The sequence below is a fragment of the Leucoraja erinacea genome, chromosome 19 (assembly GCF_028641065.1).
Source record: "Leucoraja erinacea ecotype New England chromosome 19, Leri_hhj_1, whole genome shotgun sequence".
Classification (NCBI taxonomy): Eukaryota; Metazoa; Chordata; class Chondrichthyes; order Rajiformes; family Rajidae; genus Leucoraja; species Leucoraja erinaceus.
This window is the reverse complement of record NC_073395.1, coordinates 6,473,445-6,487,564: the sequence shown is the minus strand read 5'-3', so window position 1 is coordinate 6,487,564 and position 14,120 is coordinate 6,473,445. Positions and strand designations below refer to the sequence as shown.

At 42.6% G+C, this 14,120-nt stretch overlaps 1 protein-coding gene across 3 annotated transcripts in view; it reads left to right on the top strand.

The window, feature by feature from the left end:
- dnm1l (dynamin 1-like) overlaps positions 1-14,120 on the top strand; it is a 34,425-nt gene that overhangs the window by 3,728 nt on the left and 16,577 nt on the right. For 2 of the 3 annotated variants that reach the window (XM_055650174.1, XM_055650172.1), the window contains exons 2-8: positions 3,086-3,233; positions 5,830-5,868; positions 8,891-8,937; positions 10,163-10,234; positions 12,289-12,375; positions 12,635-12,797; positions 13,565-13,685. In XM_055650174.1, the coding sequence (XP_055506149.1) occupies positions 3,086-3,233; positions 5,830-5,868; positions 8,891-8,937; positions 10,163-10,234; positions 12,289-12,375; positions 12,635-12,797; positions 13,565-13,685 (677 nt within the window). The remainder of the gene's footprint in view (positions 1-3,085; positions 3,234-5,829; positions 5,869-8,890; positions 8,938-10,162; positions 10,235-12,288; positions 12,376-12,634; positions 12,798-13,564; positions 13,686-14,120) is intronic. The other variant, XM_055650173.1, reaches the window with a different exon arrangement.

The window sequence follows — 14,120 nt, the reverse complement described above, 5'->3', positions numbered from 1 at the left end:
CAAGTTTACCCCATTGCCATGATCACGAAGTGACATCTGCTTATTATTTGGGGGGTGTGGGCAGAGAGGGGTGCCATGTTTGAGATGCTAGTATATTGGGGGATAAAGTAAGTTGTAAACTGGACATAATGCAACTACTCAGCAACTCAGATTGGATTGGTGAGTGGGCAGAGATCCTGTAAAAATCTGAATCTGTCCATTCCGGCAGGAAAAGTGAAAGGGAATTTTATCTAAATGGATTGCTCTTGCATATCTCCACTCAGTCCGCAATAACCTACCTGAACTCCCGGTGGCTCGGCACTTCAACTCCCCCTCCCATCCCAATCCGACCTCTCTGTCCTGGGTCTCCTCCATTGCCAGAGTGAGCAACACCGGAAATTCGAGAAACAGCGCCTCATATTCCGCCTGGGTTGCTTGCGTCCGGATGGCATGAACGTTGAATTCTCCCAGTTTTGCTAGCCCTTGCTGTCTCCTCCCCTTCCTTAACCCTCGAGCTATCTCCTCCCATCCCCCTGCCCTCGGGCTCCTCCTCCTCCCTTTTTCCTTCCTTCTCCCCCACCCCCCATCAGTCTGAAGAAGGGTTTCGGCCCGAAACGTCGCCTATTTCCTTCGCTCCATAGATGCTGTTGCACCCGCTGCAGATATAGTCAGTGATTAGGAAAACAAAATATTATCCTTTATGCTAGGTACATTAAATTTAAAAGTAAGGAGGTTGTTCTTCAGTGGTACATTGTTTTTAGTTTCGTTCTGAGGTACAGTAGGGGAACAGGCCATTTGGCCCACCAAGTCCACACCGACCTTTGATCACCTATCAACACTAGTTCTATGTTATTCTACTGCCGACACATTAGGGGCAATTTAACAGAGGCCAATTAACCTATTGGTGAGATCATATCTGAAATGCCATGTACAATATTGGTCCTCTTATTTTTGGAAAGTTGTTGATATGTTGAAGCAGTTTAGAGAGGGATTACTAAACTAATATCTAGAATTTGTAGGAAAACAAAGCTGGAGTAACTCGGCGGGTCAAGCAGCATCTCTGAAAAAAGGATCAGGTGAGGTTTCGGGTCGAAACTGACGGAGGGTCACCTATTCCTTTTCTCCAGAGATGCTGCTTGTCCCGCTGAGTTACCCCAGCATTTTGTGCCTATCTCTCATGTCTAGAATATCTGGTCTACTAAGCTAATATCTAGTTTACTAAACAAATATCTGGTTGGCTTCTGAAGAAAGGTTGAACAAGATAGGCTAACATCCCATTGCATTTGGGAAGGGACTTCTCTGTTGGTATCAGGATGGTTGAATTAATCGTTTTGTTTATATTGGTCTTTTGAGAAAGACGCTGTAATTGTATGTGTGATGAGTAATGTTGTTTTTGTATGTCTATATAATTGCCACAATAATGTAGCAACATTGTTGTCATCTTCAGAGCTACACTTTGTCCTGTTTTAATTTTGTAATTATTATTACTTGAAGGTTTTGGAATTTAAATAGTATTTCTACTGGTTTGCGAATGTGACTTCAATACATAACCATTATAAAAGATCACAGTTTATAATCTCACTATTTACTCTCTAGGTTTACATATTTGTGATGTTTGTTCCACTTGTAATGTTGTCATCTACAAGTTTATTATTTTATAATACTGGGTGTGTGAGTTACATGATTGGATATTTCTATTTCAAATTGTGTCGTAGCTACAGATGTCTCATTCTCAGCTGCAAGAATTGTGTAGTGGAGAACAAGGGCAAAGACCCAGCTCACAATCACAGTTCCCCACATTGTCCTAATTTAAAGAAAAACACAGTCTTTTAACAAATTCAGGATTTATTGTGGACTCCACTCCTTCCAACATTTCTGTCTGAAATGTGAACATTCTGATTGAAAACCTCCAGGCTTTCCTTCATTCCGTAAATAACCTCCCAGAGATGTTGCCTGACCTGCTGGCACTTTGTGTTTTTATATATCATCTAATTTTCAGTTCATTGATTCATTATTTTCTCTTATCTGGTAACAAATATGTCAGTTCTATGTTCCTTGAACTTTGCTCTATATCCTTACCATACTCGGATCAGAGCATATTGTGGCCATGGTATTCTGACTGTGGACTAACCTACTCTTAAATGGATGATTAAATACAATTACAGTAGTATTGAAATGGGTGGAACTAGATCTCAAAGCAGTGTCACTGTTTAAAGGGGAAACCTGAAATGAGCGTCTGTCTGTTCAACTGATAGACAATGGGAGGCAGATCAGGGCATGTAGTATTTCAACTGGCTCTGCCATTCAGGGAGATTGTAGCTGATCCGCACTTGAATTACAGCTTTTGAGGCTTCTGGTATATTGAGGTAGAAATAGATGATCTTATCAGTGGCAAGTATATTACGTGAAATAAGAGCCTTTTGATTTAAAAAAAAAACATCTATTGATGCTCCTGAACACATCATCAGTGATGTAACCTGGGGTCATTGGGTGTTTCGGGTCTTTCAACATCAGGAAACCTCACCCAGGCGACCCAGCCGTGGTTAATCAGACCACGACGTGTTCAGGTGGCATTCGCTCCTCCCCATGGACCTCCTCTCCTGATCCAGAGCCATCTCGAGGCCTTCTCCGCTGCCTGATCATCATATAGAAACATAGAAATTGGGTGCAGGAGTAGGCCATTCGGCCCTTCGAGCCTGCACCGCCATTCAATATGATCATGGCTGATCATCCAACTTAGTATCCCGTACCTGCCTTCTCTCCATACCCCCTGATCCCCTTAGCCACAAGGGCCACATCTAACTCCCTCTTAAATATAGCCAATGAACTGGCCTCAACTACCCGCTGTGGCAGAGAGTTCCAGAGATTCACCATTTAGAGATACAGCAGTAATCCAGAGATACAGCAGTAATGTTTATTTAGATTTTTATTATATTTAAAGTACAATTTGGCAAACTCTTCAACTTTTTCAATTCATTCTGTTTTTTTTAAGATAATCTTAACAGTTTATTGCAGCATTGCTGTCCAATTATTTTAAAAACAAAAGCTCCTCCCACTGAGAACCATTTGTAAAGTATATTTATTTCCATTTTCTAACTCTTGACAGAGCAGTGGAAAAAGCTCGGTGTTGGAGAGCCTCGTGGGAAGGGACTTGCTCCCCCGAGGTACAGGCATCGTCACCCGGAGGCCTCTGGTTCTGCAGCTGGTGAACATTTCACCAGAGGAACTACGGAAAGCTTCAGGAGATGATGACGGTATGGATTTATTTATTTTTTTGTTCCGTTTTATGTTATTGCAGAGATGCTTTTGCTTTTGTTTGACGGCAATGATCTGAGAATAATAATGCTTGGATTGTACAAATGTGTCTAATGATTCTACATTTCCTTAATCATTGTCTTGCTTTGATCTGTCGTTTTCACACCTTACCCCTCCATATCACTAGTTACCCTCTCCCCTGACACTCTGACTGAAGAAGGGTCTCGACCCGAAATGTCACCCATTCCTTCTCTCCAGAGATGCTGCCTGTCCCGCTGACTCCAGCATTCTGTGTCCATCTTCTGTCTTATGATAAACTCCAGACTTCCAAAAGGTCCCTCAACCTAATGTGGTAACTTTGTCCAGTTGTCCAGTGTGGCTAAGATTGGATCTGAATGGAGAGAGTAATGAAAATACGTTCCAGGCTTCCTTGCTGACTTTTACTATTTTTTGCAATTCTTTCACTTTTTTTAATAAATTCTGAAATATGTTTAATGAGCATTATGAAATGACAACACAAGTCAGTCTACGTTCCCAGTTTTACATTGCCCAGTTGGGAGAATTAGACTCGCAGCATGTATCTTGTCAAGTCATCTCAAAACATTATTTGTTTCAAATGTTAGGAAATGTAGACCTTGTCCACTCATTTTTTACTTTTTCCAAAGATCAACCTCAGATGCATATCCTCCTTTAGGTATGATGAACAAAAGTGTACGCAGTACCTCAGGCATGCTCTTATCAGTCAGATATATGGAGACAGAAAACTCCGTAGATGGTGGAATCTTGAGCAAAACACAAAGTACTAGAAAACTCAGCGGGTCAGGCAGCATCTGGGGACGGAAATGTACAGACAACGTTTTGGTTTGGGCCTCTTCTTCAGAACGATGGAATGAGGGGAGAAAGCTGGAAAAGAGAGGTAGGGCAGGACAAAGTCCGGCAAGTGAAAGGTGGATACAGTGGGCGAGTGGTGTGGGGCAGATGTGGCAAATATAGGTAGTGAGAAGGAGCTAAAGGGTGACAGATAAAGAAAGAAGAGGAGCAGTGAAATGTTAAGATGGGGGCCGGAATATGGGTGGAAGGGGAAAGTGGAGGGGCAAAACGGAAAAGGGGTACTGGGTTCAAGAAGGGAGACGAGCAGAAGGAGGAAACATAGAAAATAGGTGCAGGAGTAAGCCATTCGGACCTTCGATCCTGCACCGCCATTCATTATGATCATGGCTGATCATCCAATTCAGTATCCCGTACCTGCCTTCTCTCCATACCCCCTGATCCCTTTTGCCACAAGGGCTACATCTAACTCCCTCTTAAATATGGCCAATGAACTGGCCTCAACTACCCTCTGTGGCACAGAATTCCAGAGATTCACCATTCTCTGTGTGAAAAATGTTTTTCTCATCTCGGTCCTAAAAGATTTCCCCCCTTATCCTTAAACTGTGACCCCTTGTTCTGGACTTCCCCAACATCGGGAACAATCTTCCTGCATCTAGCCTGTCCAACCCCTTAAGAATTTTGTAAGTTTCTATAAGATCCCCCCTCAATCTTCTAAATTCTATCCAGTCTCTCTTCATATGAAAGTCCTGGCATCCCAAGAATCAGGAAGGGAACAGAACAACTGGTGGGAGAAGGGGGGGGGGGGGGGGGGGGGGGGTGGGGAGGGATGTACTTAGAATTGGTGAATTCAATATTCATGCTATTGGGTGTAGGCTACCCAAGCAGAATATGGGCTGTTCTTCCAGTTTGCGTGTGGCCTCACCCTGGCAGCGGAGGAGCACAATGGCAGAAAGCCCAATATGGGGAAGTCAGATATAGTTGTCGAAAAACTCCTTTTTCAACCCTTGTGTAATTAAGACTGATGTAATATATACTTTCTGATTTTTTTTTGTAACCTGTGTGTTAACATTGCTTTTTGCACAAGGACTCTCAAATCCATCTGAATGCCAATGTGAAATAGTTTATCCAATGTATTCAATTTAGCACCAAAGTGAATAATCTTGCATTTCATACTCCTTCCACTGCACTCGATATGTTAAACTCCTTTTTCAGACCCTCCACAAAATCCTCAGTCCTCTCAGTTCCAGTTCTCTCTCATCATTTTATATCTCTACCCCTTGCTTCAACTACTTTCTTACTCACGGCCTTGCATTCCCACCACTCCTGCTCAGCCTCTCTCTGTCTTTGCACATTGCATTATCCAATAGTTCTTCTCAGCCCCCTTACCTTTCCAATTACATTTGTGTCCATTATTCATCACCTCTGCCCAGCATCCCCCACAATCCAGTGTCAATTGTCAAATGTTACTGTGCCTGGCTAAGTCATGGTGATCTCTGAATAAATTCTCAATGATTTCCAAACTAAATATTTTGTTGATTGTTCTAATCCTATTCTTGAATTTTCACATTTCTAGCATTCTTAAATGATATGTACTATATCTTGAAAATAATATTTTTGCTGCATGAGCCTAGTTTCACTCCTTCAGGTAATCTGAGAGCAGGGTCTGTTGTATTATCTTTCAGTCTGCAAGAGAGAAAAGATATTTTGTGAGCTGTATTTTCTCAACTGAACCTCTTAACCCTTCTGCTATTTCTCTAACTACAGAAACAGCTGCGTGGAAAAATTATGGCCAGCCTTACAAAGGTTCCCGCTTTCTTTTGTTTTCCTGTCAGTGTATCATGGCTGGGTGGCGCTGCATGGCTATTGATCATTGCTTAGTTATACACCGCCAATGGATAACTGTTGTACTTTTGCCTTGCACAGAGGTTTGCCTGCGGGTTTCTGTGCTGGTTTGAATCTATCTTCTATCTATTAATAAAACTCTCATCTTGTTTGTTTGCTTGTTCCCGAAATACAGACAAAACGGTACACAATGGCGCTACAATTTTCAGCCCACCTTACTCACCATTGTCCTGCAGTGTGTAGTAGCAAGTTTCGTTCAGATTGATATTATATTTTAAAAGTTATTGACTTTTTAAACTTTAAAAACCTGGCAGTCGCGCTCCCACTTGCAGTTTTTATTCAGGTCATTACAGGCAACCACATGCAGTTTGTTTTTCAAAGATTAGTGTTTCTGATCTTTAAGTGATCTGCACTAGGTTTTTTGAAGTTTCTGTCAAGATGAAGGTTAGCTGCTTGCAAAACCAAGTCTGTCTGCATTATTAGTTTGTAGTTGCTTTGATATTTCTTGGTAATATTAGATTGTGTGTGTGTTTGTCTCAGGAAATTTACAAACTATTGTTTTCTTTAAATTCTAGTCAGCGAAGAGAGAATTTTTTGAACAATGAAACTGACTCCTTTTTTGGGTGATTTTGGCCAACTGGAGTAATCCATGTTGATGTTCTTTGGTGTCACGTGGGTGTTGACGACTGGTGATATATGACCATTCTCCTGGAATCATTGAGAGATGCCCTCCAATGCCCTCTGGAAAAAACGTTTTCACCCAGACAGTTGTGAATCTGTGGAATTCTCTGCCACAGAAGGCAGTGGAGGCCAATTCACTGGATGTTTTCAAGAGGGAGTTAGATTTAGCTCTTAGTGCTAAAGGAATCAATGTGCTGGCTTGAAGGCCTGAATGGCCTACTCCTGCACCTATTTTGCTATGTTTCTAATGATTACTGTTACTAGCTCATCTGTTTGATCTAATTGTTCTAATTGTTGGATAGTGTGGCCTGAGAATAGAAATTGGGAGGCCATGTTACAACTGGGCAAGCCATTGTTGGTGCCACACTTGGAGTATTGTGTTCAGTTTTGGTCACCCTGTCATAGGGAAGATGTTGTTAAACTGGAAAAGGTGCAGTAAAGATTTACAAGGACCTTGCCAGGACATGAGGGCCTAAACTATCGGGAGAGGTAGACCAGACTAGGACTTTAAGCCTTGGTGCGCAGGAGGATAAGGGGTGACCTTATAGAGGTGTATAAGACCATGAGAGGAATAGATAGGGCAAATGCACAGAGTCTTTAACCAAGAATAGGGGAATCAAGAAGCAAAGGACATGGGTTTAAGGGAAGGGGGGGGGGGGGGGGGGGGGGGGGGGGGGGGGGGGGGGAAGATTTAATAGGAACCTGAGGGACAACTCTTTTTACACTAAGGGTAGTGGGTGTATGGAACGAGTTGCTGGAGGAGGTAGTTGAGGCAGGGACTATCATAACATTTAAGAAACGTAGACAGGTACAAGTGTAGGAAGCAACTGAAGATGGTGGTTTAATCTAAAGATAGACAGAGACATGTCTGATGAAGGGTCTTGATCCGAAACGTCACCTATTTCTTCTCTCCAGAGATGCTGCCTGTCCTGCAGAGTTACTCCAGCATTTTGTGTCTACAGACGGGTACATGGATAGGATAGGTTTAAAGGGATATGGGCCAAACAGGTAGGGCCTGTTTTCATGCTGTATGACTATGACTAATATGTTAAAATTTCAGGTAGGCTCTGGTATTTCTTAATATTTTGTCTAACCTCATATCTAAACCTCACCGTCCGATATGAACCCAGTATCCTTGATTCCCTCACCTGACTAAACTCAGTAATTTCCCCTTGTACATCGTAAATGCTCAAGACACCATCATTTACCCTGTAAACCCCCTTTATTTCAATGAGATCATCTGTCATGCTTGGTAGTTTAAGCCAAGTCTACAGGATCTCATGGTAGACCAACACCAAGGTCTACTTTTGGTTAAATGTTTATGCATTCCATGGGAAGCTCACTTGTTGTGGTTTACAAAAGCATTGCAGTCTGGCCTGATGCGACATTCATTTATAACATTGTGCAATTCCAACTGCGCACTCACTTCTGCGTTATATCAACTACCTGTCTACTAGATGAGTGATCCTTCCCCTCTTGAATGCTTGTGGGACATGGATCCCCTACTCGGGCAATTCAGCAGTGATTTTGCATAACCCTACACACACACACACACACACACACACACACACTGGCATGATACGCAAGCCAATATCAATGTCTTCCCCCAGGCCAGCATCTTGCTGGCCACATGTATTCAACTTTATTGGACAAGGTACAGGGTTCTCATGCTTGGCACCAGTATCCCAATAAAACAGGCGCTCTATTCCGAATTTATCTTGGAAAAGATTCACAGGTGAACAGGAAAATATTCACGGATGAACTCCCAGCCTGCTTGGTAAATGTGGGACAAAGGACCCGTTCCTGTGCTGTACCGTTCTATGAAAGTTGCCTTTCATTTCTTACACAACTGTATGAAGAGAGAGTGGAGTGCAGTCGTCCAATACTGGAAGATAACGGCTGCTGATTCATTTAACACCACTTATTTGATTTAGTCAAATTCTATGAAGTTGGTGTTGTGCAGTGTTGACAGACTGGGTGGGAAATGGACTGATGGTTGACATGTGACAAATGGCCATATCTCCTAATGTGGGTTAGAACTTAACTCATCAACAGCTGATTAGTTTGCTTAATTTAAAAAAAATCTTGGAGAAAAGTGGTATTTTTAATTTGCCATTTAAGTGTAGTCTCTTATTCAGTCATAGTCACTGCATGAAAATTTAGTTCTGCTCATATAACTTAACCTTGTTTAGTTTTTTCTTTTATTCTTGTTATAATTCACACCTTTATTCATTTGCCGGTTGTCTTAATTTAGATGTTTATCTAACAATCATATCTCTAATACATGTAACCTTGTTTATAGGAATTGATGCAGAAGAATGGGGGAAATTTCTTCACACGAAAAATAAGGTATTGTTTTTTTATTTGCTTATTTTATTTTTTATTGTACAAGCTTACGGTATGTATATGTTCACCCAAAATTAAGAGGGCTTAAGAAATAGTTGTGACACAATTCAATACAGCCAGATTAAATCATCAATTTTCCATCTTAACTGAGCACCCATTATCCTTATTTTCCCCTTTTACTGAATTAGCTCCTCTTTGCCTGTATTAATCTATACTCCTAGATGAGAGGCTGTCGAAGAATTTGGCGAGTGTGTGATGGAGGATATATTACACCTAAAGTTGAAACGGCTGTTATCCACATGAGACTGTTTCCCCGTAAGGATCATTGAATAATAATGGGGTACAAGACCCATAGACCATCAGCACAGATGTCCACTAGGCATGCTAACGGCCACGAGTATTATACAATAATTAGAGGAAGGGGCTCTGGTTTATCACACACACTCCCTCCTTCCATCGTCCAGGGGTGCCGAGAGCAATCGCAGTGGTCTGTGATGGAGCGTGTTACCGATGTGACATAGAATTTGCTGACAGGGATGGCTAACTTCACACCACATATTGATGGGCTGTGGCTCTTCCTTTGGCTCTAACCATGTGGATAAACTGCACTATCCTTGCTTTCCAAAATACATAGATACATAGACAATGGGTGCAGGAGTAGGCCATTTGTCCCTTCGAGCCAGCACCGCCATTCAATAGTGATCATGGCTGATCATCCACAACCATTATCCCGTTCCTGCCTTCTACCCATATCCCTTGATTTCGCTAGCCCTAAGAGCTCTATCTAACTCTCTTTTGCATGCATCCAGTAAATCTGCCTCCACCCCCTTCTGTGGTAGAGAATTCCACAAATTCTCAACTCTTTTGTGTGAAAAAGTGTTTCCTCATCTCTGTTCTAAATGGCCTACCCCTTATTCTTAAACTGTGGCCCCTGGTTCTGGACTCCCCCAACATGTTTCCTGCATCTAGCGTGTCCAATCCCTTAATAATTTTGTATGTTTCTATAAGATCTCTCATCCTTCTAAATTCGACCGTCCCGCCATCCCGGAAATTAACCTTGTGAACCTCCCGCAATAGCAAGGATGTCCTTCCTCAAAATCATTCTAATTGAACTGAAATCACTGCTTTTTTTTTTAAATGTTGTTGTCTTCTGTCTTCCTAGGAAGAGTTGGGGTCAACCATATTTTGCCAATGTCTAAAATATTATTTCATTTGCTGTCCCTTTCAGATTTACACAGAATTTAGTGAAATTAGACAAGAAATAGAAAATGAGACGGAAAGAGTTTCTGGTGCCAATAAGGTAGGTTTAAGACCATAAAAAGTCATGAATACTCTGCTATTCTACATCATTGCTGGATCTCAATATCAACCTCACTTTATTCCTGCGGCATCATTCCATGATTCCTTTGCAGAAATCAGTCGATCTGGAATATGATCAGTAACTGATCATCCAGAACCTCTGGAGTATTTGGATTCACAATTCTGATGGAAGACATCTCTGTCCCAAATGGCCCACCACTTGTCCTGATTCCACGTATAAGGAGAAGTATGGAACTATGATGTTGTGGCCATTACAGAGACCTTGTTGCAATAGGGACATGACTGGCAGCTCGATGTCCCATGCTTTTGATGCTACTGATGTGATACCATATGCTAGAACTTGATTTATCCCAGGAGGGAAATTGTGAAATAGAGAGGGAGATAAAACAAGAAGTTGCATTACCAATCGGAGAGAATAGAAACATGGAAAATAGGTGCAGGAGTCGGCCATTTGGCCCTTCGAGCCTGCACCACCATTCAAAATGATCATGGCTGATCATCCAAAATGTCACTGCTACACTCGGAGAGGCTTTACTGGAGCTCAAAAATAAGAATGGTGCAATCACACTGATGGCATTTTACTAAAGGCCACCCAATAGCCAGTGAAAGATAATGATGTGTGGACAGATTGTGGAAACATATAAAAGCAACAGGGTTGTCGTAGTAGGTGGCTTTAGGGTTTCTTGAAACAGTGCGAGGGTAGTCCAAGGAGAGGAGGAACCATACTGCATGGTGTACTGGGGGGGAAGCCTCGCCTCGTGACAGGTGATTCAGTCTGGGGGCGGGGGGGGAGTTCTAAATTGGGGTAGGACAAATGACCAGTGCATTTAACTAACATCCTCTGCCCCACCTTCAGCAATAATCTTTGTCATCTCCTCAAAATACTCAATCAAATTCGTAAGACATGACCTACAGACAAAGTCATGCTGACTGTCCCTAATTAGCCCATTCTCTTCCGAATGCAAGAGAGTCCTATCCCAAGGAATCCTCTTCAATCACATTTCCACCACTGATGCTGTTCAGTGTGTACTGTTTTTCTTTCCACATTTGCTGCTGAACTGCTGAATATTTCCTTTAATTTCTGTTTTTATTTACGACTTCATCCCTTTGCAGTTTTAGCTCTTGATTTTTAAAGAGAGGTGAAACTTACCTTTTTGTTATAAAATATTTGATTTAGTTAACGTTCTAAAAATATAGTTACATTTAACATAGTTTCAATTTGGAAGGTTGTAAGTGTTCCTGAGTGCCAGTGCTCTCAGTTGGTTTGTGGAGCAGAGTTTCCTCAGGGCACCACCAGAGGCAGCAGAGTGCTGCCGGATTCTGGGTGTCAAGGTCGATGGGTTTGGCCTTGCACAGGCAAGCCAGTATACATGACCCACGGAGACACGGTCAGCATGTTCTTTAAGTCAAATGCAATTCAACTGTTGCATGAATGGCAAAAAATATCCTCCTATACATGTATTTAACATTTAATACTGGTGTGAAATTTCCAAATCCATTATCTAATATAATGTTTAAGAAGAAACTGCAGATGCTGGAAAATCGAAGGTAGACAAAAATGCTGGAGAAACTCAGCGGGTGCAGCTGCATCTATGGAGCGAAGGAAATAGGCAACGTTTCGGGCCGAAACCCTTCTTCAGGCTTTCCGGCCCGAAACGTTGCCTATTTCCCTCGCTCCATAGATGCTGCTGCACCTGCTGAGTTTCTCCAGCACTTTTGTCTACCATCTAATATAATGCATTTGTTCGGGGAGGCACAGTGACACAGCTGGTAGAGGGGTCCAACCTGACCTTGCATGCTGTAGGTGCGGAGTTTGCAAGGTCTATCAGTGATGGCGTGAGTTTTCTCCAGGTGCTCCGGTTTCCTCCCACATTCCAAAGACGTGCGGGTTTGTAGGTTGATTAGTTTCTGTAAATTGCCCCTAGTATGTGGGGAGTGGATGTGAAAGTGGAATAACATAGAATGGTGGTCGGCGGGCCTGTTTCCGTGCTCTATCATTAAACTAAACTAATTAATATTATTTACCTTTGACAGGGGATTAGTGATGAACCAATTCATCTCCGGATCTTCTCACCACATGTTGTTAACCTTACACTTGTTGACCTACCTGGAGTGACAAAGGTAAATACATCAAAATGCCTCTTTATATGTTGTCATTCAGAGCTCTTGATCTTTTCTGTTTCTAAATCAGTGAATTTGTTGCGTGCTAACCAGTCGGCGGAAAGAATAACGTTTAGTGAAAGATAATGGCAGTAAAGTCCGATCGTAGCTGGCCAAGGGTCTCCAATAAGGTAGATAGTGGCTCAGGACTGCTCTCCAGTTGTTGGTAGGATGTAGATTTGTAGCAATGTCCCTGATATTCATAGTGCAATCTTTTTAGGTGCCTGTGGGCGACCAGCCTCGAGATATTGAACTGCAGATAAAAGATCTCATCCTGCGCTACATCAGCAACCCAAACTCAATCATCTTGTCCGTCACTGCTGCCAACACCGACATGGCAACGTCAGAGTCGCTTAAAATTGCCCGAGAGGCTGATCCAGAAGGTAAGATGGTGAAGGAGATTACCTGGCCATAAGATCAGAAGTGATAGGAGCAGAATTAGGCCATTCGGCCCATCAAGTCTACTCCGCCATTCAATCATGGCTGATCTATCTCTCCCTCCTAACCCCATTCTCCTGCCTTGTCCCCATAACCTCTGACACCCATACTAATCAGGAATCTTATCTATCTCTGCCTAACATATATCCACCGACTTGGCCTCCACAGCCTTCTGTGGCAAAGAATTCCACAGATTCACCACCCTCTGACTAAAGAAATTCCTCCTCATCTTCTTCCTAAAAGAACGTCCTTTAAGTCTGAGGTTATGACCTCTAGCCCTAGACTCTCCCACTAGTGATGAACTACAGTAGCTACAGATGTACATTGTATAGGCTGCAGCACCATCCAAGTTCACATTTGCAGCTCCATTGGCAATCATTTCTCGGCTTCCCTTCAGTGGATGGTGGTCACAAATTGAATTTGAATAATAATATAGAAAGCAGCTTTGAAGCGGACCACTCTCCCTGATGGTAGTCAGCAATTTAAAGGCCAAGGTCCTGTTCGTGCTCTACCACAGCTCTTTATTTATCTCTCAAGAATGCTTTGGAAAACATTAGACATGTTTCATAATTCCTGTGATTAGATATCAGAGAACAAACTAGGAGATGGAGGTGAAAACCCTTTTGTTTGCTGTATTCTGAATTGCAAGTGTTTTTGAGTAGGCTGTTTGAAGTAACGCATTCCAGCAGGTAACAGTGTGTCTGATCTCCAGGGCGGCGAACACTGGCTGTTATCACAAAATTAGATCTTATGGACGCTGGCACTGATGCCATGGACGTGCTCATGGGAAGAGTTATTCCCGTCAAACTGGGCATCATTGGAATTGTCAACAGGTATGCACGCTTCGGTTTTGTGATGGAGTAGGTATGAGCCGCCTTTTGTTTTGAAGCATTGCACATTATACAGCAGAGGGCATCCCTGCTTGTGTAGAAGGGACTGCAGATGCTGGTGTGTGCCGCAATGGTATAGCAGTCTATCCACCATGAGTGTGTCACGTTAAGGAATGTGGCCCAGCCACAATGATACTTCCTGGTTCAGACCCAAGTATTATCTGCTTTTAGCCTTTTGTAGGATCAGTCTGAAGAAGGGCCTCGACACAAAACGTCACCCATTCCTTCTCTCCAGAGATGCTGCCTGTCCCGTTGAGTTACTCCAGCATGTTGCGTCTATCATCGATTTAAACCATCATCTGCAGTTCTTTCCTACAGTAAGTCAGTCCATTGGTTTGAGAGCTGCTGTTTGCCAGAGTGACACCATGTTACTAGGCT